The sequence below is a fragment of the Nyctereutes procyonoides genome, unplaced genomic scaffold (genome assembly GCF_905146905.1).
Source record: "Nyctereutes procyonoides isolate TBG_1078 unplaced genomic scaffold, NYPRO_anot_genome, whole genome shotgun sequence".
Lineage (NCBI taxonomy): Eukaryota > Metazoa > Chordata > Mammalia > Carnivora > Canidae > Nyctereutes > Nyctereutes procyonoides.
In genome coordinates this window covers 34233151-34257641 of record NW_026575134.1, presented here as the reverse complement: position 1 = coordinate 34257641, position 24491 = coordinate 34233151, and the positions used below count along the sequence as shown (strand labels likewise).

The following is a 24491-nucleotide window of genomic DNA, read 5'->3' as shown; positions in this document are numbered from 1 at the left end:
AGGCTTGGTTTAGGTTTGAAATCAGATGTGTCTAGAGTCAGTAGCACGAGTCACATTTTTCACCATTTTTACATTGTATCTGAACTAAACAGAACCATTTTAAGAGTAAATGGCTGGGTGGATGGATGGATTTACTCTGAAACGGTTCTGACTTAAAAGCAACCCTCGAGGGGGATCCCTGGGTGGCTCAGAGGTTAGCGCCGCCTTCAGCCCAGGTTGTGATCCTGGAGCCCCGGGATCGAGTCCCACATCAGGCTCCCTGCATGGAGCCTGCTTCTCCCTCTGCCTGTGTCTCTGTGTGTCTCTCATGAATGAATAAATAAAATCTTAAAAAAAAAAAAAAGGCAACCCTAGAACTGAAGAAGCTCCCTCACTTCATTTTCATTCATTCCACCTCTGCTTTCCCAAGTGCCGTCTTCCTCATGCTCAAAGCATAACTCTGGATAGGGCCTAGGGAAGAAAATTTAGAAAATGGATGAATTGTTTTTCTTGTCTTTTATTCCCAAAGCTTTAGTAAGCTGACCTTTTGTTGAATATGTAAGATTTTACTTAGATCAGGAACATGGTACCTGAGTTTTGTTACTTCGTCTAAATGATGTCAGGACTGAAATCTCAAATAGAACTTCACTTAAAAAAAACAAAAAAAAGAAAAAAAAAATATGGGCAGCCCCGGTGGCGCCGCGGTTTAGCACCGCCTGCAGCCCGGGGCTTGATCCTGGAGACCCTGGAACGGGTCCCGTGTCGGGTTCCCTGCATGGAGCCTGCTTCTCCCTCTGCCTGTCTATGCCTCTCTCTCTGTGTCTCTATGAATAAATAAATAAAATCTTAAGAAAAAAATAGAACTTCACTTGCTGAATGGCAGGTAAGAGAACTGCCGACATTAATGAAGTTTGCTTTGGGAACTGAAGTATAAAAAAAAAATTTATGAACATGCTATTTATGCCTTTACTGTAGTGTAAGTGAACTCTTGGTTTTACATGCTAAGCACAGGCCAGTAGAGGGTTTATAAAATTACCAGAAGAATTCGTAATTACTGACCAAGGTTAATATACTGACAAAAGTATATTTTTTTGTTCTTTCCTAATGGTACAAATTTGGTTCAGTTTTACATTTACTAGGGAGCTACAGCCTCTTACTTTACGAGGTGCGGCAGCATATTGAAATTCAGTGCTAAAGGCTAGAGTTTGATTTTTAAGGACTTAGAGTCCTTCTATCTTACCTGGTCCTAGGATTCTCTAGAAAATGTCATTGCTCTTATAATAAGGGAAACATGGATATCTTTTGGAACTTTCTTCTGGATCTAGTACTTATGGATAGAGGATGGTTCCTGGACATGTGGGACTTGGCTGTATGAGCATCTGCACATTACGGTTATTTTTTTTTTTTTCACATTACGGTTCTAAAAGTAAGTTCAGATTTCTAACATCATGCTACTTGATCAACTGTGTCTACGAAAGGAATGATCAAATACTCACAAACGTTAAAATCTAAAAATTCATATATATCTATAGCAGAGCATCAGAAAATCGTTTCTTCTAACAGATAATCCTTTTTGTGTTTAGATCAAATAATAGGGGAGAAACAGCCTAGAAATAAATGCAGCAAGAACAGCTATAACACACCAATGGCTGCTTAGCGGCACTTTTCATCAAGTTAGGCATGTGTGGGTTTTCTCTTTATTACAATGCTAAAAAAAAAAAAATTTTTTTTTTCATGCATTCATTAGCTTTGTGTTGTTGTTTATGCAGACATCCTCACAGATGGAAGCCCTTTTCTGTCTTTAACCCCCCCCCCCAAAAAAAAAGCCCTTCCCAAAGATAGCAGCACTTCGAGAGAGATTCTGTACCTTGTATATTAAAGCCTGTGATGCTATTTGGTACTACTTGTGCCTTTCACACTGCTTTGAAAACATTATAAAGGAAGACAACTACACAGCTTAAAGGTGATACTTGAGAGGATAACAAAATCTGAATTAGAAGCAGCTGACCTTGTTTTGAGGCTGTTTCAGCATTAATGGGAAGAAACAAGAGACACAGGCTTGTGAATACCTTAGTAAATATTACCTGGCTAAGGCAATGTAAGCTTATGTAAGAAAAGGATTCAAGATAACCTTTTTTCCATTATAAGCAAGAGTTTTATAGAAATATTTGAAGCCAGCTTAAAAATGTATTTCATCCTTTTGAATTCAAATTCTAAATGTGTACCCATATGTTACTGTAATACTTTTTTCTCCCCCTTCCCTTTAGCTTTTATTCTGAATCACAACCCTTACGTTCAACCAGTTTTCTGGCAACTCATTTCTAGAAAAATGACTAAAGAGGAGGTAATGTTGCTAACAAAGTTTAGGTTAGAATATTCGTTGCTAACAAAAAATTAAACAACAAACCTAATTCTTTGGACTTAGAAGTTAATGCCATGTGTGCATGGCTCCTGAGGGACATGTTCTTGAGCACTGAGCACCCTCTGAAATGTTTGTGACAACAAGACAGTGGGTGGTGAAAGGAATTCCCACACATGGCTTTTAAGAGATATGAAAGGTAATAGATCTGCCTCAGATTAATTGGGGGGAAAGCACATTCATATTTGAGGATTTCTAAAATGTTTAATTTGCCTCTTAAATTAGATCCCTCATGTTTTCAGTAGGTTCTGAACCCAGGAGGGGACATGCAGGTAAGTGTACATACAGTAAATACAAGAGGACTTTTCTTTGTATTGGCTAAATGACCTAAAATAAGTAAGTAGCTATTTTAAATAAATTCTGAATGGAAGCAGCAGCAGGAGGCATGACATTTTTGAGATCCTTTTATTTTTTTTTAAAGGACTGTTTTAAAAGTTTAAACTACAAAACCGATTCCATACATTCTGCCATAAATAAAAACAAACAATAAGGCAGGACTCTACATAGGCAAACTGAGAACTGTTTTCAGAAAATGTGATAAAATGCTTTACAATCATAAGCCATCCAGTTTTTAAAATAAAACTGTTGAAAACTCACAAATCTTCAAGCGGCACATACAAGACACCCTTGAAGAGGGAACAAAGGTGGTTCTGCCATTTTGTGCTGTTCTCACATTTTTGAAAACCTAGTTTTGCTTAGAGCATAGGTCTGTTCCATTTTCTAAAATTCACACAGGTTGGTTTGTTTTTTCTCAAGAACCATATGATAGAGGCACCAATGACAATACAACTTTGTTTCCAAGAACCTTGTAACAAAGCATTGTCTCTTTTAAACATACGACTTAAGAGGCAAAAGGGGAACCCTGGAGAAGTTCTCTTCCGGAGGCAGCCGGGGAGCCCGCCTCACCGAATCCGCTTCTGCTGCCGCGCTCTGTAGATGTCGTGAACAGGGGGGACGACAGCTCCCTTTTCTTCATCTTCATCTGAGTCCTCGTTGGGCCTCTTGACCGCCTTGGTGAGTACCGCGTTGCTCTCCACCGGGCCGTTCCCCTCCACGGCCAGCTCCGGGGCGCCGCCCGTAATGATCCTCACAGCCTCCTCCACAGCTGCGTAAACCACACAGAAAGGACTGCTGGGGAGGCTGGCTGCACGCACTATCGGGGACACTTGCTTTCAGAGCCTACGACTGGCAGAGCAAGGGAGGGCAGTAGTGATGCTACAGAATTAAAGGAAAAGACGCACGCTGCTCTTACTACTCTCAGAAGCCTCTAGGAGCCTTCACACACATAGAAATGATGGGCTTTTGTGGTGGTTACTCAGTGGTATTAGAATGTGAACAAGCCTCTCTGGACTAAGGACGGTTTGATTGCCCTGTGGCCTCACTGTACTCCTACAAGATAGCTGGATCTGGAAACTTCAGTGGCAAAGAATAACATGTGAATTTGGCCCTGAAGCAGAGCTTTCGTGACTTACTATTTGGTATCTTGCATCTTCGGAAAATTTCCATCAGTTCATCCACTTGCACAAAAGGACCCTATTTTGAGACAAATAAAAATCCCTAATAATCTGACAAGTTAAAACCACACTACTTGACATTTTCCATGAGATGAGAAAAAGCACATAATTACTATAAGCCACGGAGCAAGTATATAACAGTGAACAAACCTGGAAACAGATGGGAGGTGGGAGAAGTTTCATTAAGACGACAGCCGCAGGTGGCACTGGGAACACACCCCCGGGAACCGGGTGTAGGCCTGGCGCTGTGACACAAGGAGGGGAGGAATCAGGATGGAAGACTCTCTACAGAGGTAAAATAAGTCAGAAGTAATTTCTGTCTAGAGTTCCAGATCTGTTGCTTTCTTAACATTTTAAATTGCTCTTAGTGCTTTGCATGTTCGACCAACTAAAGTGGATGAGACAGAGCCATCTCACCCCTGTGGCCACTGGGAAGCAGAAAGTAAACAAGGGACTTTGGGGAAGACAGCCAGTGGCTGAACTTCAGTCCGTTTCTGTCAGAGACCATTTTGAAGCCGCCTAAATCATGTGTTCAGCAATCCTGTTTTAAGGTCGGTTATTCAACATCATGTTTAACCATAAGGGCCTCGTTCAAATAGGATCTGGAGGGGCTACTACCCGTTAGTAAGTGTAAATAATACCAAACACCATCACCGAGGTACGTTGCCAGTCGTACAGGTAATTTGTATGTAGCAGCATTTCTGAAGACTGCCTAGCGTCACTGCCAAAGCGCGTTACTGGAATCTGGATCACTGAGGGTTTTTTCGTTTTTTTTAAAGACATTCTTAACTCATCTTGCTACATAGATTACAGCTAAGTCACTTGTAGTGACCCAGAGTCTAATAATTAACCTGCAATGGAAAGGTCACATCACTCCCCCCCACCTCTGGATTTAAATCAACAAACAGAGGTCTCAATACTGGATCTAAAGTCATGGCTTACGTGCTAAATGTCGTGGCTGAAATGGAATCATCTGCTGAGTGTCTGGTTTAGGGTATTCTGGTTTTCTATCCACTTCATCTTTCAGAACAGGCACTATAGAAGGAGCTACAACTGGGTCTGGAATTATAGCTGCTAGCTTAGCACGGGAGACATCCTGAAAATGCAGAACAGAAGAATCCTAAACCTGAAAAAGGGGCTTGAATATAATTGTGCAGTTCTACAATCTTGAGGATACACTGTGAATAACTGGGTTAAAACCACAGAAAGAGAACCGAGAGGGTAAGTAAGAACGTGACGGTACAGACCGTTAACCATTCGACAAGGAAAGCTGCAAGGCTCTAGAGATGTGGAATCCCAAACCCTTACCCTAGCCCTGCTCAAGAATGGTCAGACCCCATGCTACCGGGTAGGTAGGAGAGTTGTAGGATAGAGACCAGCTTTTTTGAGTAAATATCTAAGATTGGGCACCTGATAGACACTGGGGCCATTTGAAAAACTTTACAATTTTAGACATTTTTTTTCTGACACTTCCCTTCCACTAGAAGTGAACAATATCGATTTAAGTGAAGCCGAGTTAGGTGAAGTCCCTCTTCATGAAAGCTAAACTAATCACTTATACTAGTTAATATGATTCTGTTAACTAAATTATTCCCAACATATTGTTACAGGAAATAGGGATATAGAGTGAGCAGCCACTGTTTGTCCAGACATTTTTTAGCCATTTATTCCTTCTTCGATGAGGCAAATAGTAACCTCTCCATTTTCTAGGAGGGACTGAAGCTCAGAGTTCTGATATTTCCAAGGTCACAGAACTAAAAGGCAGAGAGGACTGGGAGCACGGGCCTCTGACCACAAACCCATTCACCATCCTCTTTTTAGTTTATCAGCAGTGCCCACCAGGGCTGAGAACAGTTCTCCAGGACAGGTCGAAAGGGACAGTGTGGCCATCTATCTATCAACAGAGCCCCTATCCCAGAGAAGTTCCTCTGCTACAGGCGCTGGTGTCAGTCTACCTGCCCAGAACCAAAAGAGCCCCTTTTGCCATCATTGAGAGGTACAAGTGCATTTCACGTCCTCAAAATTTGCTCATATGCAGTGGGTGGCAGATCTAAATGAGCAGGCCCGTGGAGAATGGCCTTTTTTCTCTTCCCCTCTCACATTATATACACACAGGAGTATATATAATTCTTCTCTCTCAAAAATAGATAAAATATGAATATTTAAAAACAGTTCTACTTGGAAATAGTAAGAGCTCTATTAATTTCCATTTCATCTTGGTGAGGTTGAAATAGTCCTTGCTAGTAACTTCACTTAAAGGTCTTTTGCTTTTCATTGAAAAGTAAACTACAAGCTGAACTTACTGAACCCTGAGCAGTCACCCCTAGTTACAGACTAGGACTTCCATTAATGAATAGGTCTGAAGCTCAATTATGGGAATTTTCCTCAAACATTTAAATCTAGTTCACATGCCAGACAAGGGAGACCCAGGCCAGAAGAGGCTGGTGAAGAGAATGATGACCAAAGCATCCTAATGTTGATTGGCTTAAAGGGACCAATCTAGGATTTTGTGGATATAGCTTCCCTTCAGATTTTCATTGTTTTCATGACGCAGGAAAACAAAACAAAAGAATAATTTACCCCTAGCCTGAACAGGTTCAGGGCTCAGATTTCTTAAGACTCAGTTGTCTATATAAAGGAGTTCTGTTGCTAGATAAGCTAATTTCCTCAAGAGCCCCCGCAGTACTGCTTTAAGATACAAACCTCTCCAGGAGCTACATTTGGCTTAAGATCTATCAAAACACGTTTAATAGTTTTAAGAACTATTAGCAAAAACAAAATACCTAAAATGACAATTTTTCTTCCTTCCACAATACCTTCACATGCCCACCAGATAGAAGATACAGGACACCAACGATTTCAGGGAAAGGCTGAAAGTGTTAGTTAACTCTCACTCTAATTCTCATTTTGTTCAGTACTTTTGATATGCAGTGTTTCATGAACTCAAAAAATTCCTGAACTTTACCTGTTTTCTGAAAATCTAAAACTAATTTCTATTTCAGAATTTGCTTTAGAGGGCTGTGTATCCTTGAACTATTCTAAAACATAAGAGGAGGAACACTACACACATCTGGATCCTAAGTACATACCTTATAACCAAGCGCTTTTAGTTCACTTGCAGAGCAAGGATATAAGTCCATGAACTTGTATCTGTCCACCAGTAAAGCTGTTTCTTTGCCTTCATACTCTTCTTTGAATGCTGTAAACCGTCTTTTCTCCACTTTGAGTATGCTAGCTAGATCACCAATATTACTTTCGAAAGCTAGAAATCGAGCCCAGATTTCTCTGTAATAAATATAATCAGTACTTAATTATTCTCGGTTTGGAACAGGAAGTCCATTTCCAAAAACCTCAAGTTCCCTCCTCCCTTTAATTATAAAAAGCTCTTTTTTTTTTTAATAAATGAAGATTTCCAAATTGCAGGACAGTATAACAAATATTTAGAGATCATCATCATTACGTAGATTTAATCATCGTCCATGTATTTTGCCATATTTGCCTCATCTTGCATTTGCTTAAGATTTGAAAAATTATAGATATAATCCTTCACCCTGCACACTTGTGTATTTAAGCCATTTCTGACATTTTATTTAGCACATCTTCCTATCAGATTGTGGCAACAGACACATTTACCTTAAAGAGGGGTAAACTCTAAGTAGAAGAGCTGAAAAAGGAATATACAGACTTCCAGTTTGTCCTGAATAATGTGGCTTCCCCATTTTGTCTAGTGGCCTGAGGTAGGTGGAATACCTTCTTCATTCAATGTATGAATAAAAATATATTCTAAAATATGTTATATGATTGCTGGTTTTTTTCTCATTAACATGGATTATTTGGGACATATTTGTACCTCAGTGCTGTTGTAACTGCCAAAATTAATTCTCTGAGACTCTACTTAAATGTCAGTAAACACCTTTATACTAAAATGACACATTGAATGCCCACTACATACCAGGCATGGCACTATCACAAAAAGCCTATATTAGTAGACCTTCTATCACTGGATGAGACCAGGCTTGGAAAGGTCATGAAAGGTACCCAAGGTATAACTGGCTGAGCTGCAATTTGAAGCCAAGACTCCAAAGCCACCTTATTCTCACTGTACCACTATACTATGTTCCTCTGTTTGGTAAAACTGACAGCCAGAAGCATAAACCAGGGATGTAATATGTCAAACAAACTTTCAATATCTAAGAGTCTTTGCCTGGAGTTAAGGTAAAAGTTTCAAAATTTTTAATTGTTCACAGCAATTTCTAGGGCATAGTAACCTAGGAAGATATATTAAAATATTTAATAATAAATTGCCAACACATCTCAAAACAATTCTAACCAGTATACAAATATTTTTTAAAAAATCTTAAAACAAGTATAAAAATGTTACAGGCAGGCATTTGTTAAATTAAACTTCAAGAGAAAAGGGAAATTTCTCCTGAAACTTCTACTCAAATGTTCATCTACAGATCACAATTCAAGTATTAAAGCTGCTATCAGAACCCAGCCAACAAGTTTTCTCAACAACTTACCCAGACTTCTCAGGAGGAAGGCTTCCAGAAGTTAAGACTCGTTCAAACAAAACTCGGGTATTATTGTCCTCTAGGATATTAAAAAGATTTTAAATATTGAAAAATTAGGTTTTACTATCAACAGTGTATTTGCACAGGCATCTCTAATTCTGACAAAAATCCTATGCAAAAAGGTAACTATTTCCCCAATTTTTATAGAGGAGTTAACCTATAAAACAACTGGGGTTCAAAACAATTGAGATGATCTGGCTCACTGTTATTAACAGCTGGAACTAGAAGCCAGGTCTTCTTACCTGTAGTTCAGCCTGCCTTCTGTATACCGCAGTTATAATGTCAGACCATTTCCAACAGTGTGATACCTGAGCAAGGCACCCCACTGGCCTTTAAAAAATAATATGTCTGCTGACATTGGGTCAGATGATCGATGTATTTTAAATATATGGAATGTGATGGATAGCAAGCTCAAATTTATATATAAGTGATTTTCTTACTTTGCAGCACCAGAACTACTCTCTAAATAACTACTTTAAATTCTCATATAGGTACAATTAAAGTTGAAATCTTGGTAGATCCTCTGTAGCTGGAAGTGGGAAATAACACTTCTTCCTAAGGGGACTATTAAAATTTAGCAATTACTGACAATCACTGAACTGTATATTTAAAATGGATACATTTATGGTATGTAAATATCTCAATAAAGTTGTGTTAAAAAATCCAGCAGTGTTGGGTTTTATTGCCTCAGGATAGTTATTGTATTTACTACTACATGTCCATATGCAAAGTAAAACCAAGAGATTAAATGTATTGAACCAAAGAAGATGGCACCATATTCATGACGTTCATCTAAAACTTAATATACTGTACTTCAAGAAATAAGTAAATCTTGTATTTTATTATTTTTGCTTTAATCCAGACACACTTTCTACCATTCCACATAACTTTCCCATTGCTTTATATGCTGTGTTCTCTACCTGGAATAATACATTTTTCTATATCTTTTTGTGGCTAACTACTCTTCATCCTTTAAGACCCATCTCATGTTTCCTCTAAAACCACACTGCCCAACAGAAATATAATGCAAGTTATATATTTATAATTTAAATTTTCTGCAAGCCATGTTGAAAAGGGTAAAAACAGGTGAAATTAATTTTATTTTTTTAAAGATTTATTTATTCATGATAGAGAGAGAGAGAGAGAGAGGCAGAGACACAGGAGGAGGGAGAAGCAGGCTCCATGCCAGGAGCCCGACGTGAGACTCGATCCCGGGACTTCAGGATTGCGCCCTGGGCCAAAGGCAGGCGCTAAACCACTGAGCCACCCAGGGATCCCCCTAATTTTAATATATATTCTTTTATGCAATATGTCTAAATTATTTTGACGTGTAATTAATATGAAAATGATTTATATATATATATTTTTTTTGGGTAGTGACTCTTTGATATCTGGTATATATTTTACACTTATACCACATCTCATTTTGGCCTAGCCACATTTCAAGTACCCAGTACTTAGTGGTCTAGTGGCTACCATAACTGCACAGCACAGCCCTAGAACTTAAATTGTACTCTCTTCTCTGTGCTTTCAGAGTACTTCATTCAGGGCTCTATTATAGTAGGACATTTTTTTCATGATTGCCACCATCATCATAAGTAGTTAACATTTACAATATGCATACCACATTCTATATAAGTGAGACACATGTAAAAACTCATTCTAATCTTCTCAACAATCCCATGAGAGGCACTTTATTATGACTGTTCTACAGATGAGAAACTGGAAACAAGATTATACACCTAACCCCAGAAGTCATGCTACAACTGAGAACCAAATGATGATGCAGTTATGTTTACACATGATTCCCCATGAGAATGCTCTGAGAATAGGAATGGAGTCCTATTCACCTTCATATTCCCAGGCTAGTAATCAGAAGGTACTGAATAAATGATGAATAGATGGATAGATAGATGAACAAATGAACAAACTATGTAAAACACTGATTTTGGAAGACAATAATGCTGATATCAGATATCATCTGCATTTTAAAAATAAAGCAAAATAATTTGCAATTGGTGAGGAACATTACTTTTTTTTTTTGAGAAACATTAATTCTGTAAAAATTTTTTAGGATTTCATTCATTTATTCATGATACACACACACACACACACACACACACACACACACACACACACACACAGATGCAGGATCAGGCCCTGGACTGAAGGCGGCGTTAAACCACTGAGCTACCTGGGCTGCCCAGAAAATTTCTTTTTAATTAAATGCTCCACTGTCTCATTTTTTTGGAGTTAAGTCCTCTTCCAGAGTATAGAATCACTAAGCTAAAATACCAAATTATATTTGGGTGTTTTTTTTTTGAAGATTTTATTTATTGATTGATGACAGAGAGAGGCAGAGACATAGGCAGAGGGAGAAGCAGGCTCCTCGCAGGGAGCCTAATATGGGACTCGATCCCCCGACCCAGGATCACGACCTGAGCTGAAGGCAGATGCTCAACCACTGAGCCACCCAGGCATCCCCATATTTAAGTTTTATTATTTTCTACTATATAGGTATAAAGAATACCTTATTTTTCTAAAATATTCAAAGCATTGATATATACCTATGATATCTAACTCATTTACATGGCACGTAATTGTATATTTCTTTCTTAAACCAATTTTTATACTAGATCATTTCTAGTCAAGAAATTACATGTACTGGACTGTGGGTAACTAGACTAAATGAGACATATACATATATAAATATATGTATACATATATATGTATATATATAAATCCCCTAGCTCAGTGCCTGCTATAAGGTCCTAACTCAGACCTTAGCAAAGGATGGACATTATTATTAAAACAGAATAGAGGGGATGCCTGGGTGACTCAGTGGTTTCGCGCCTGCCTTCGGCCCAGGGCGTGATCCTGAAGTCCCGGGATCAAGTCCCATATGGGGCTCCCTGTATGGAGCCTGCTTCCCCTTCTGCCTGTGTCTCTGCCTCTGTGTGTGTCTCTCATGAATAAATAAACAAAATCTTAAAAAAAAAAAAAAACCAGGATAGAGAAATAAAGATGGTAATAAACATAATGTTTCTTTTTGAAATCTCTTCCCCAGCAGCCTCCAAGCATTTCACTTTACTACTTGGGCATCTTTGACTTTTGGTAGCTAGATATTTGTTGTCTGTTTCTCCACCCCAACCCAGGAAACAAGAGATGATTTGCCCGGAGTTGTCACAGATGAGCATAAACAACTGTGTTTCCCAAGTCTGAATTTGTAGTTTTATCTTACTACTGATTAGACTTCACTGATGAGGCATTAAGGACTATTCTTCAGAATCAAAAGTCATCTACCAATATTCAAATAAAAATTCATGGTTGATAGGCCACAAATACTTCTTGAGTGCCTATTTAAGTACCTGGTTCTGGTGTGATGACAGAATCATAATACAGTTGAGAAAAAAACTCAGCAACATATTTTCCGAGAATGATATTGATGGTTTAGTAATAATTACATAACCATTATAAATCTAGAATTGACTTACCATTGAGGTGAGAAAGATAGTCAATATAGGCCAGGACATATTCTGGAATGTCTCCATATTTCTTTAGACCCAGCTCAAAAATCTTAAAGGCAACCGATTTGTCCTATAAGTAAAGAAGAATATACTGATCTCCATGAAATGTCAGACAAGATACTCAAAAGAATATTAAAACTACAACACCTAAACAAGTTACATTAAGTATTAAAATGTTAATTAAAATCATATTAAGTAAAAACTGCTGAGTTAAAAACCAAAGGATTTAATATGGCATAAATCAGCAGGCAGTGGGAACTTGGGTGATGCTCCAAAATAATTTTTTTTTGAAGATTTTATTTATTTATTCATGATAGACATAGAGAGAGAGGCAGAGACACAGGCAGAGGGAGAAGCAGGCTCCATGCCGGGAGCCCAACGCAGGACTCGATCCCAGGACTCCAGGATCGCGCCCTGGGCCGAAGGCAGGCGCTAAACCGCTGAGCCACCCAGGGATCCCCTCCAAATAATTTTATACAGATACACTTAGACTTCCTTTATGATATGGAGCAATTAAAACTTAAAGATAGAAACTAGGACTATCTTTCTTTTAATCAATTTATCTCAGATAAAATAAATTATTTTACCTTTATATTTTATTTCAGCACTTACCTTACTACAATAATACTCCATGAGTGCTGCAGTAACATAGACATGGTGGCGGGTTCTGGTATCTTCTCTCGCTTTTTTAAATATCATTCTTCCAGATTTGATACCTTCTGCTCTTCTTGCAAATTTCATATACTGGATATATACCTATGTAAAAAAAAAAAAAAAAAGCATTTCTTTTCTACAGATTAGGTAAAATGTGATCCCTGCAGCATCCAAAACAGTCTCACCTTATTCCTATACTAATATGTTTCCTGTAGAAGACAGCAATCTTGAATACCCAAGATATCAGAAAGTAAGCTTATAGATAGTGCTCTATTGAAGCCCACAAGCAAATTTTTTTCTGGTATTAAAGATGCATGCCAATTAATTTTTAATGCAAATAAATTTTTAAAAATTGATAAATAATTCACATATCACAAAACTCACCCTTTAAAGTATACAATTCAATAGTTTTTAGTATATGCACATGGTTGTACAATCATCACTACTATCTAATTCCAGAATATGCAATTAAATTTTAAGGAGGGAACAGAAGTAAAACTACTAGAAAACACTCCATTAATAAATGCCAACACCTAGAAAACTTGAGATTTAATCTACTACAAGCATGTTTAGTAATATATACTTAACATTACTTTTTCTTGGTTTACTGCTTTAAAAGCCCCGTACTCTATTTTTCCAAAGACCATATAATATAACTTTACTGATAAACAATTATGAGCCATTTTATACTCAGCACCACAGGGTGCCCAATATATAAATATATAATATTTGTTCAATGAACAAATGTTTTTGGACTAAGAGTAGAGTCCTGATTTGCCCAGTTTTGATGATGTCAAATTATGTTACCCAGTTTTGATGGATAGATGGATGAATGGATGAATGAACTGAGTTCCTTGAGGAATGAGATTTTCTCTAATTTGTCATCATACTTCTGGAATCTAGCATACTTCTGGTGCACAGAACAATTTGCTAAGTGAATTTTAAAATCATAAATAAATGCAAGCAATTAGAACAGTGGAATCCTAATACAAACAAAAAAGCAGTAGAGATTTGACTTGAGGCAGAATGTCTAGAGCCACATGCGTTGGCCTATCCCTTCCCCCGCTGGATGAAAGAGCTTCATTGCATTTTTACAGAAACTTGGGGTTTTGATAACCACCACTATGGAGAATTCAAGATAAATTGAGTTCCTGTTCAATTCCTTCCCAGAATATTGGTTTCTATTGTTTTGATTTATTTAAAAAGAAATATTAGGCAACAATTACATGGCATAAATGGTTTTATTTATAGAGTTATAATAGAGTTGGGAGAGAGAGACAAAAGATAGCGACAGAGATATTGAGAAAGAGCACAAGCCGGGAGGAGAGGGAGAAGCAGGCTCCCTGATGAGTAGTGAGCCCAATGCAAGGCTCGATCCCAGAACCCCTGCCAAAAGCAGATGCGTAACTGACTGAGCCACTCAGGTGCCTCAGCATGAATGGCTTTAAACTGTGATCATGAGGAAGGTTTTAGAGAAAGCACCGGTGCTTCATACTGCTGCGTTTAAAAAAAAAAAAAAAATTGAGGGGCTAGATCAGTTGGTAGAGCATGCGACTCTTGATCTCAGGGTCATGAGTTCAAGCCCCACATCAGGTGTGCAGACTACGTAAAATAAATAAAATAGTAAGAAAAGAAAGGAATGAGAGAAAAAAGAAAGAACAGATCAGTAATTGGCTATGAAGGGGTCACATGAGGGAATTTTTGCGAGGTGACTGAAGTGTATTTTAATTGTGATGGTGGCCCCAGGACTCAGTGTTTTTGGTCAAGATTCACTGAATTATACCCCCCCCCAATCAGTGAATTTTAACATATGTAAATTAAAAATTTTTGTTAAAGCTGACTGCAAAGGTGGTAAAGGGATTTATAATGTTACTCACCAAGGTAGGGTCAATATCCTCAATTGCCAGAAGTCTGTTATATATACTGTGAACTTTCTCATACTTCATGCGACTCTAAGGTGGTAGAGAAGAAGTGGATATAAATATACATTCATAAACAAGCAGGATTTGAGCTCTGAGGAATCCAGAGGCTGCACCCCACAATGGCACCTGCTTTGAGCATAAATATATAATGAGATGAGGACTAGTAACTGTTCATCTTGCATCATCTCTACTAAAAGCAACATGCTTGGCAAAGAAGCAACCAGAAAAAAAAAAAATTTAGTCCTGCAGGGAAAAAAATCCAATTATAACAAAGTTCTAAATATTGTTACTGACCTCTTCATAATCTGCATATGCAAAATAAAGAAGCATATTCTTCTTTAATAAAGTGCTTATGGCTCTTTCATATATATTAGCAGCTTCATCACTAAATAGTTTGGCATTATTCATATCCTAGGAGAAAAAAATTCACTCTTTAATAATTTTCATGAAACTGAAAGAGAATGAATGAATAGACACTCACATGTATACATATGGACACATATGCATTTCTGGATTCTAAAAAAATTCCAAAGACTTCTTCTGTATGTTAAGTAACATACAAGTAATCTAAATGGTCCATCATTTTAATACATTAAAAAGCAGCCCCTATATTTTAATTATGACTAAGGGAGTCAGAGTGTCACTAAGCTTTATATTGACATGAGATTAAAATTTTCAACATTCATACTTCATTACCAAAATTCAATGTTATATTTTTAGCAAACTATTGCTCTATTAAAACCATGGAAAGGCCAAAGGAGGAGAGAGGAATACTTACCCCTTTTTCCGCAAGCAGTTTACTTGACTGCTCAAGATACTGGGCAGCTTCATACCAAATATCAGGGTGATGGCCCAATACAAGCAGGCACTGTTCATAAGCAAACATAACTAGGGAAGACAGTCACCACATTCAATTAAAATAAACATTATTTATGAAACTATCAGTACAAGCAACACAACTAACTTTGTAAGCTAAAACAGGCCTCTTGATAATGAATGATAATTAGAAATAAAAGCTGTAGTGATTTCTGGCACCATTATCCACCATGCCCCATCCATCCATCCATCCATCCATCCATCCATCCATCCATCATTTATCAAATTAGTATTTATTGAGCACAAACTATATGCTAGAGAATGTAAGAGACACTGATTCTATCAGTGACTAAGACTTCCTATACTCAAGGAGTTTGCACTGTGTTGGGAAGATTGATATTATGAAGGCAATTATAAAATAATAACTATTATGATGAGGAAAATACAGTGTACTCTTGAACTTGCAGCAGAAGGACTTAGCATAGTTTAGGCTTCACTACGGAACTGATTTCTAAAGCAAAACCTGAAGAAGGGACAGAATCTGGTTAGATGAGAGAGTAAATAGAGCTCAGGAAGGAATAAGGAACATGGTGTAGGCAAAGGAAACTATCTGCAAAGGCTTATAGGTAAGAGTAAGAAAAGACTGAGAAATTGTTTAAAGTTCCAAATTCTAGTTCTGACAGTAGCAGAGTTGTTTCTATTAAACTAACTCTCCTGAAAATAAAAATCATAAACCAAAAAATACAAAAAACAACTATTTAAAGGCACTGAAGACAGATCAAAAGAAACCAATGGCTAAAACAGAAACCATAGAACATTGAGTCCTTAAAAAATCATAACTACACAGGGTAAGATCCATATTTAATATGGCTTTTCCCCTCAGGGACACATCCTTTTGTGTACAGTTCTGGGATAGCTAGCTCTCAAGTCAAATCCTGAAGCTTACTGGCTTGAGGTAAGTAACATGGCATCCTGGGCGCAAGAATAGCTAGAAAATTAAGGGAGAAAATCCCCCTCGCAGAGAGAGCCATAGAGGGTGGAGCCTGAATACTTAAGCATAAATGCCCTCAAATCTTTAACTGGCCTCTAAAATATACATACCCAGGGAAGAATACAAAGAGCTCAAGTGGAAAGCAAAGCTGGAAGGCTGAAAATGCTGAAGAGGTTTCCCAGCAGCGGCCCACTGGAATGGAGACCAAGTTTAGAATTTGAGTCCCATCAAGTTAGAGGGTCTGGATAAACACCCTGAACTTTCCATTCTGTAATAGGAGATTTTGTTCCAGGACAAAGAGATTTACAGTGAGATTAAGGACAAAACTAAAAGACATCCGTTCTAACAAGGTCCAGGTGATCTGTCAGTAATTTAACTCCCTGCCAAGATAAAATTCAGCATTTTTCAGAGGAAGATGACAGAATCCAGTCTTTATAATGTATCATTTGTACGTCTGTATCATGTTCAAAATAAAGTTTTAAATGTCTAGACTATGTCCAAACAGGAAAATGCAACCCACACTCAAGAAAAAAAGGAACCAACTCCATGATGGCCCACATGCTGGAATTAGCAGATGAGGATTTGGAACTACTGTTACAGGATATAAAGGAAAAGATGGTAATAGACACAGAATATTAACAGAGAAATGGAAACTATAAAAGAGGAACTATAAAAAATACATTTTTTTAAAGTAGGCTCCACCCTGAGATCAATACCTGGATGCTTTTAACCAACTGAAACACCCAGATGCACACACACCTCCCGCCCCTGCCCCACCATTTTTCTAAGTAGGCTCCATGCCCAGGGTGGAGCCCAATGCGGGGCTTGAACTTACCACCCTGAGATCAAGACCTCAGCTGAGATCAAGATGGACATTCAACCTACTGAGCCACCCAGGCGCTCCCTAAAATATCTAGAATGGAAATTTAGGCAACTGAAAAGTACAATATCTGATATGAAGAATTCACTGGATGGGTTTAACAGCAGATATGATAAAAACAAAGGTCAGTGAACATGGATGGAGACAGATCTATAGAATTTATTGAATTTGAAGAACATAAGAGGAAAGAAAGACTGGAGGTAAAAAATAGCCTATGGGATAATATCAAGTGATTGAACATATATATAATTGGAGTCCCAGGAGGGTTAACTGTGTTACCTCTTTTTGTGATAAGAGTCTGATCTTCTGTACGAAGAGGGTTGCTCTTTTCCCACTGTATGTATTTCTTCCACATATCCACCTGCTGGGCTTCTTGGGGAGTATTCTGAGGAGGCACTGATGGAGCATTGCGGTCCAAACCTTTCATTACTGTCTCATATTCCTAGACAACAAGCATTGGGAATTATGTGGTGAGCCTAGTAACAATTCAGATAAATGGAGTTGATCAGGTTGGAATATGTTGTTCAAAATACCTATTTTTCCCAAATACCACTTTGTTAATACAATCTAAAAACTATTGACGAGCAGGGAGAAAGATAACAGAGGATTACTTACCCAAGAACAGGTCCCCAGGCCTGAGTGAATAGAACACCCCTGGGCCCTCTCTGCAGGTGATCTAGGAGGTCACTCTCCAGGACACAGGTGTTGACAGATCAACATGACTGATGATCTGCTGACATCATTACTGCTAGCTTTGGAGAAACTGTCTGTCTTTTAAAATTTCAATAGCTTGTATTACTAAGCTATCTTTCCTACTTCTAACAGTATCAATGAATGGAAAGGTATGCACATAAGAGAAAAATCTGCCCCTGAGAGCTATGAGACCACAAAGCAGTACAGTATTCAAATATATATGAATAGATAGAAGGGAAACATAAGAACTACTTCATCTTTTGTAGGTAGAACTTTGTCTCCATGTCCTATTCATGTGTTTTAAAAACATTTCTTCCAAACTTGATTTATTTTATTTTTGTCCTTTAACATGTGTATAAAGAGGTGTTTCATTTCAAATATATCTGCTCAGACAATGAAATTAATTGTCATTGGCTAAGACTGCTAATAAGCACGTGGATGGCTCAGCTGGTTCAGAGTCTGCCTTCAGCTCAGGTCATGATCCCAGGGCTCGGGGATTGAGTCCCACATTGGGCTCCCTACTCAGCGGGGAGTCTGCTTCTTCCTCTCTCTCTGCCCCTCCCCTGTTCATGCTCTCTTTCTCGCTCTCTCTCAAATAAATAAAATCTTAAAAAAAAAAGACTGCTAGTAATTGAAAATGTCAAGAGGAACACCAAACAAAGAAAACTCTTGTATAAACAACATACTCATCATTAAAATAAGTGACCTGTTGAATTCCATACCTTTGCTACACGCCTAGCATTCATGTAATCTCGACTCCGATCCTCAATCATTTTTTTAGCTAAATGAATATTGATACCCTAGGAAAAACAAAGGGAAATGTGTACTATTTTAAAATTAAGCATACTATATTAGCACAACACAGTTAATTTGTTCATTTACTAAATCATTTTAAATTCTATATTTTAAAAGGTTTTTTAAATGAAATCAAGGTCAATCACATTACATGCTTCAGGGATCAAGGAGAATCTGCTTATATCTGTTAGGAGCTGGTAGTAAATCTCCAGGTATCAGGAATTTCTAAAGATAAGGAATGATTTGGAAAGGGTCAATTATTTCATGTAAAATTCTATTAATAAAAAATGCTATACAGAATCATCAGGGTGAATAGCCAGCACTTTGCCTTAAAAGCCATTTTCTAACTAGTTCCACGTAACTTTAAAAACAAATGCAGAAGTAGCATGGAGATATAAACATTGTCTTTCACATTTAGCAGTTCTCAAACAGTAGTCCAAGGATTCCTGCTAACCAGGACCCCTTCACGGCCCAAAGGAGTTTCTCAGAGGCTACGTGATGTTTAGTATCATAACACATTGAATTTAGAAGCAGATATAAAAATCTATTAGACTGCGTTGAGATTTGCAAAAATATAAAACAAGGTCACTCTTCTCACTAAAGTTTTTCTTGTTTTAGAAAATACAGTTTGTTTTAATGTTATTATGTTAAAATGTAAGGAGTTTATTATTGTGAAATTCAAGTGAATTAATAAATATCTTTATATTATAAACCCTGGGCAACCCTGGTGGTGCAGTGGTTTAGCGCCGCCTGCAGCCCAGGGTGTGATCCTGGAGACCCAGGATTGAGTCTCACGTCAGGCTCCCTGCATGGAGCCTGCTTCTCCCTTTGCCTGTGTCTCTGCCTCTCTCTTTCTCTGTGTCTCTCATGAATAAATAAATAAAATCTTTAAAAAAAAATCTTGAAATTTTCTCAGTTTTAATCTCAATATGCTAAATACTGATAGATAAAAGCCACATTAACATTAAAAGTTCTTTAAAAAAACACACACACACATTAAAAGTTCTTTGTAGATTTTTACAGTTCTTAAAATCTAAAGGCCAAAAACTTGAGAACCATTTCTCATGCCTATAAGGGAACAATTTCAACATCCTACATAGTTCTTCCCCATCACAATGGACATACGAGAAACTTTCTTTTAACAATACAGCTTATTTGGCATGTATGTTTACATTTATGAGCCAATTAGCTCAGTTGGTTAAAAAATACACCAGTGTTGGGATCCCTGGGTGGCTCAGCGGTTTGGCGCCTGCCTTTGGCCCAGGGCGCGATCCTGGAGTCCCGGGATCAGTCCCGCTTCAGGCTCCCGGCATGGAGCCTGCTTCTCCCTCCTCCTGTATCTCTGCCTCTCTTTCTCTCTATGTCTATCATAAATAAATAAATAAATCTTTAAAAAAAAAATACACCAGTGAAACAAAAAGCTTGGACTGCAGCCCCACTGCAAGCCAATAAATCACAGCACACTATGTGAAAGATACGCAAGGCAACTGATCATTATTACTGGAAACAATTAGATCTAACAAGGTCCCATTTCATAAGAGATGAATGGTAATGTGTATGTATGTATGACTGCATGGGTATGGTGTATTATTGATATAAGCAGTTTTGTAAGAATTATAGTATCTCCCAGGGTATTCTCTAAAAAATAACTCAATAATAGTAGGAGACTCTCAAAACCTTACAAGCACATTAGAAGTGGTTCTTTGATTACAATCAATGTAAAAACAGACCTACGTAGCACTAATATCCAGGTACCTTATACTAGAGAGGCTACAATCCACAAATACACAATGCATAAAAATTAAAACAAAATTTAAAATGGCTTACTTATAATAATAATGAACTACTATGGCCTAATTTACCTCTTCATACTTGTTATAGTCTCTCCAGAGCTGTTCAATGTTGATCATTGGATTAACACAACCTCGTTGATAAACTCTTCGGACAGCTGTTATTCTCTGATTTTCTGCATAAGATCCAACAGCTTCCCTGGCATTCGATAAAAAAATGCCATCGATTATATTATAGCTAAAGCAACTATTCACATGCGAAAAAAAAACTATAAAAATACTTACACGCCTTTTAAGAAATTGATGTAATCCACCCAAATCTAAGAAATAAAATAAAAATGTCAGTATCTTTCTTGATAATTTCAAGTTTATTAAGTTTGTATATGGAAAAAATGTAACTCTACCTGATAAGACATAATTTCCATTCCAATTTTATCTAGTGCAAAGTCATATGCTTGAGCCATTTTTTCTCTGAAATAAACGTGAAAGACATTTTTGTTTATTTATTTTTAAGATTTTATTATTTTTTTAAGAAATCTATACACCCAACATGGGGCTTGAACTCACAACTCCAAGATCAAAAATCACATGGTCTACCAAATGAACCAGCCAGCCATCCTCTTTAAAATTTTATTTTTAAGTAATAACTACACCCATTGTGGGGTTCGAACTTATAACCCCAAGATCAAGAGTCATGTGCTCTATTGACTGAACCAGCCAAAAGACCCAAAAGACATGTGTTTTTAAAAACACGTATTTGTTATTAAAACATATCTACAACTAAAACATATGGGGTGCCTGGCTGGCTTAGTCAGTAGAGCATGCAACTCTTGGTCTTGGAGTTGTTTACGCTCCATGCTGGATGTAGAGATCACTTAAAAATGAAATCTTTAAAAAATAAAAACATAACTTCTGATCATATGATCAAAATGGCATTTGAAACTTTGTATAAACAAAAATGTAAAGATATTTGCAATTACATAAAGAAAGTAGTTCCCATGTGTTTCTCAATGTCGTTAATTTACATACTTTCTTTTACCTACTGTTTGTGAGCTTATCAAAGATAAAGCCCGTGTTTCACTTATTCTTATATCCTTTAAACTGCCTTAATCTTACATGTAGCAGATTCAAATGTGGAAATATCTGGTTCTTTGACTAAGGAGGTAAGTTATGTCTGAAGATGTATTAGCTCCTAAGTAAAATTTAGGCAGGAAGAACTTCCTCTTCAATACAAGATAACAAAAGATGAAGAGAAGAAAACAAAGATAGAATTCTAGTTATAGAAATAACTTGGCCTGTTTGTTATATGCAAAAATAGCATTTGAGAGTCCATTACTGAGTTTCCATGAAGAAGGATAGGTGGTTGTTAAGTCATAGTGGGGAGTTACATTACATAACAGAACTATCAAAGATGGCTTTGAGTATGTAGGCAGCACATTGCATTGTAACCTGCCAAAAGTAAGAGTGGTGCTCTGACAAGTAATAAGATACTTTTTTTTATTAAGTTTCACAACAAGCCTGCCAACAAAATGATTTGGTGTTACAAATGTACAGTGTTGGGATCCCTGGGTGGCTCAGCGGTTTAGCGCCTGCCTTTGGCCCAGGGTGTGATCCTGGAGTCTCAGGATCCAGTCCCACATCAGGCTCCCTGCATGGAGCCTGCTTCTGCCTCTGCCTGTGTCTCTGCCTGTTTCTCTCTCTGTGTGTCTCTCATGAATAAATAAATAAAATCTTTAAAAACAAAACAAACAAAAAAACCAAATGTACAGTGTTTCAAACATAGAAAGGCTTAGGTGATTCAATTCTCCAGAATAGGACTTTCTTTGAAGCGCTTGTTCCAAGTTTTATGGACTTCTCAGAGAACCCTACTTTCTGAATTCTTAAACCTCTTCTCCCCAGAGTTAAGAGAAGGTTTGAGTTTATGTGGGATTGACTGTATGCCTGGAGATGACTTGCATTCTTAAGATCTTGTTTTAACTTACTTGTAACTTGGCAGTTTACCCTTGGTTTCTCGAACATATGAAAGGTAACACTTCCATAAATCAATGTGCAAAACCTTCATAAGGCATCTCTGAAATAGCTATAAATACAAGAAATTACTATCAGAATCCAGTTAAATAAATTTCACACGGACATGGGAGAAATGGAACATTAAAAAAACAAATCCGCTCTTTCCAAGAATTTATCTTCATATAGATAAATGGCAATTTAACAAATCCTTCCTATTTTCAGTTTAGATAATCATTCTGATGATTTTGGTCAGTAGAGTATAAATATCTCCTTTTCCAAAATTTTTAAATGAACATCTTCAAGCATACAAAAAAGTTGAATAAGTACAATGAATTCCTATATAATCACTACCCAGATTCAACAATTGTTACCATTTTACTAAATTAGTCTATATGTGTTAAGTCCCAAGTTAAACTTCAGCATAAAATTCAAAGTATGTTTCTGAAGACTCACCTTTTCAACCTTGTCATAATTTTTAGCTTTTATCTGAAGAAAAATAGAGAAAAAATATAGAATTAATATTGTTGTTTTTAGAGTATTGAAACACCATGCCAGTGACTAATCTTGCAAATTCCTCCCTACACTTTTGACTATTTCTGCCTTATAAAAATAAATAGAATTTTGAGCATGACAAGGATAATTATGCATTGTAAATATGCCTTATATAAACTGATTCAACACATGTAGCTTTCTTTCTTTTTAAAGGTATTATTTATTTATTTATTTATGATAGTCACAGAGAGAGAGGCAGAGACATAGGCAGAGGGAGAAGCAGGCTCCATGCACCGGGAGCCCGACGTGGGATTCGATCCTGGGTCTTCAGGATCGCGCCCTGGGCCAAAGGCAGGCACCAAACCGCTGCGCCACCCAGAGATCCCAACACATGTAGCTTTCATACAATTATTTAGATTGAGATTTTATAAATTTTAAATTTTGTAAAATAGTCACAATGTAGATACAGAAATCTATGCAAGGCATACTTGAATAAAGCTTTATCTACTGGAGACTTAACACTTTATTTTCCCTGAGTAGCTACTACTAGAACAATCTGAGTATGGTAGCAAAATGATTTGTTAATTTTGACTACAATTAAATTTTAGTCACTCAGTCAACCTACTATATTCTAGGCACTGCAGTAGGAAATGCAGCTACCATGGTGAACAAAACATGTATAGGGTCTGGGTCCTCATAGGACTTAGAATTTTATGGGGAAAAGCAGTGCCAAGTTGGGGAAAATATAGGGTGCTATGCATGCTTTTAAGGGGAGCATACAACTGAGACTTGGGGACTTGCAAAAACTTTCCTGGAAAAAGTGAAGATGTTAAGGATGAGGTGGTAGGCTGGTAAAGAAAGGGAGGAGTTATTCCAAGCAGGAGGAATAACATGTGCAAAGACCAAGGCTAAATATTATCAGACTTCCCTTTCTCGGAGTAGTTTCATCAGATGGTAGGTGGATTATTTGATTGGTTAGAGAAATCCTGGCTTGTGGTCCTTTTCTCTCAGTAGTATATGTAAATTTTGTTTTCTGGCTTCAGGTGACACAGATGAAAATTTTGACAGACTTTTTTCTTCTTCTGATAACTTGCTCTCTCTGGAACTTGTTAGATTTCCTCTTGATCTTCAGAGTTCATAAATTTTAAGACAATATGCCTAAATTTTGCACTTCCAAGCAGCTAAATCAAGGCTCTGGAATCAAATCTCTTGGATTTGCAGACTATCCACTTAACCTCTTTTCTCCTTATCTGAATAATTGGGATTATTGTACCTATTTTGTAAGGTTGTTACAAGGACTCCATGAGTTGATGTGAAGCCATTTGAACACTGCCTGGCAAACTGAGGACATAGTAATTGCCATCGATTATTCTATTATCTGCCTGGAATTCAGCATGCCCTTTGAAGTTACAGATATTTTTCAGCTCAGGAGCTT

At 37.4% G+C, this 24491-nt stretch overlaps 1 protein-coding gene across 1 annotated transcript in view; it reads right to left on the bottom strand.

The window, feature by feature from the left end:
- Positions 1 to 2788: 2788 nt before the first annotated feature.
- The window catches only part of CSTF3 (cleavage stimulation factor subunit 3), a 69341-nt gene continuing 47638 nt past the window's right edge, over positions 2789 to 24491 (bottom strand). Inside the window, exons 4-21 of the mRNA XM_055301194.1 lie at positions 23018 to 23050; positions 22537 to 22634; positions 20959 to 21025; positions 20840 to 20874; positions 20627 to 20753; positions 18692 to 18769; positions 17556 to 17718; positions 15368 to 15477; positions 14884 to 15000; positions 14545 to 14619; positions 12626 to 12769; positions 11981 to 12083; positions 8436 to 8505; positions 7002 to 7197; positions 4855 to 5008; positions 4063 to 4157; positions 3871 to 3931; positions 2789 to 3503 (exon numbers count right to left, since the gene is read on the bottom strand). Of these exons, the coding sequence (XP_055157169.1) occupies positions 3301 to 3503; positions 3871 to 3931; positions 4063 to 4157; positions 4855 to 5008; positions 7002 to 7197; positions 8436 to 8505; positions 11981 to 12083; positions 12626 to 12769; positions 14545 to 14619; positions 14884 to 15000; positions 15368 to 15477; positions 17556 to 17718; positions 18692 to 18769; positions 20627 to 20753; positions 20840 to 20874; positions 20959 to 21025; positions 22537 to 22634; positions 23018 to 23050 (1929 nt within the window). The 3' untranslated portion in view covers positions 2789 to 3300. The remainder of the gene's footprint in view (positions 3504 to 3870; positions 3932 to 4062; positions 4158 to 4854; positions 5009 to 7001; positions 7198 to 8435; positions 8506 to 11980; positions 12084 to 12625; positions 12770 to 14544; positions 14620 to 14883; positions 15001 to 15367; positions 15478 to 17555; positions 17719 to 18691; positions 18770 to 20626; positions 20754 to 20839; positions 20875 to 20958; positions 21026 to 22536; positions 22635 to 23017; positions 23051 to 24491) is intronic.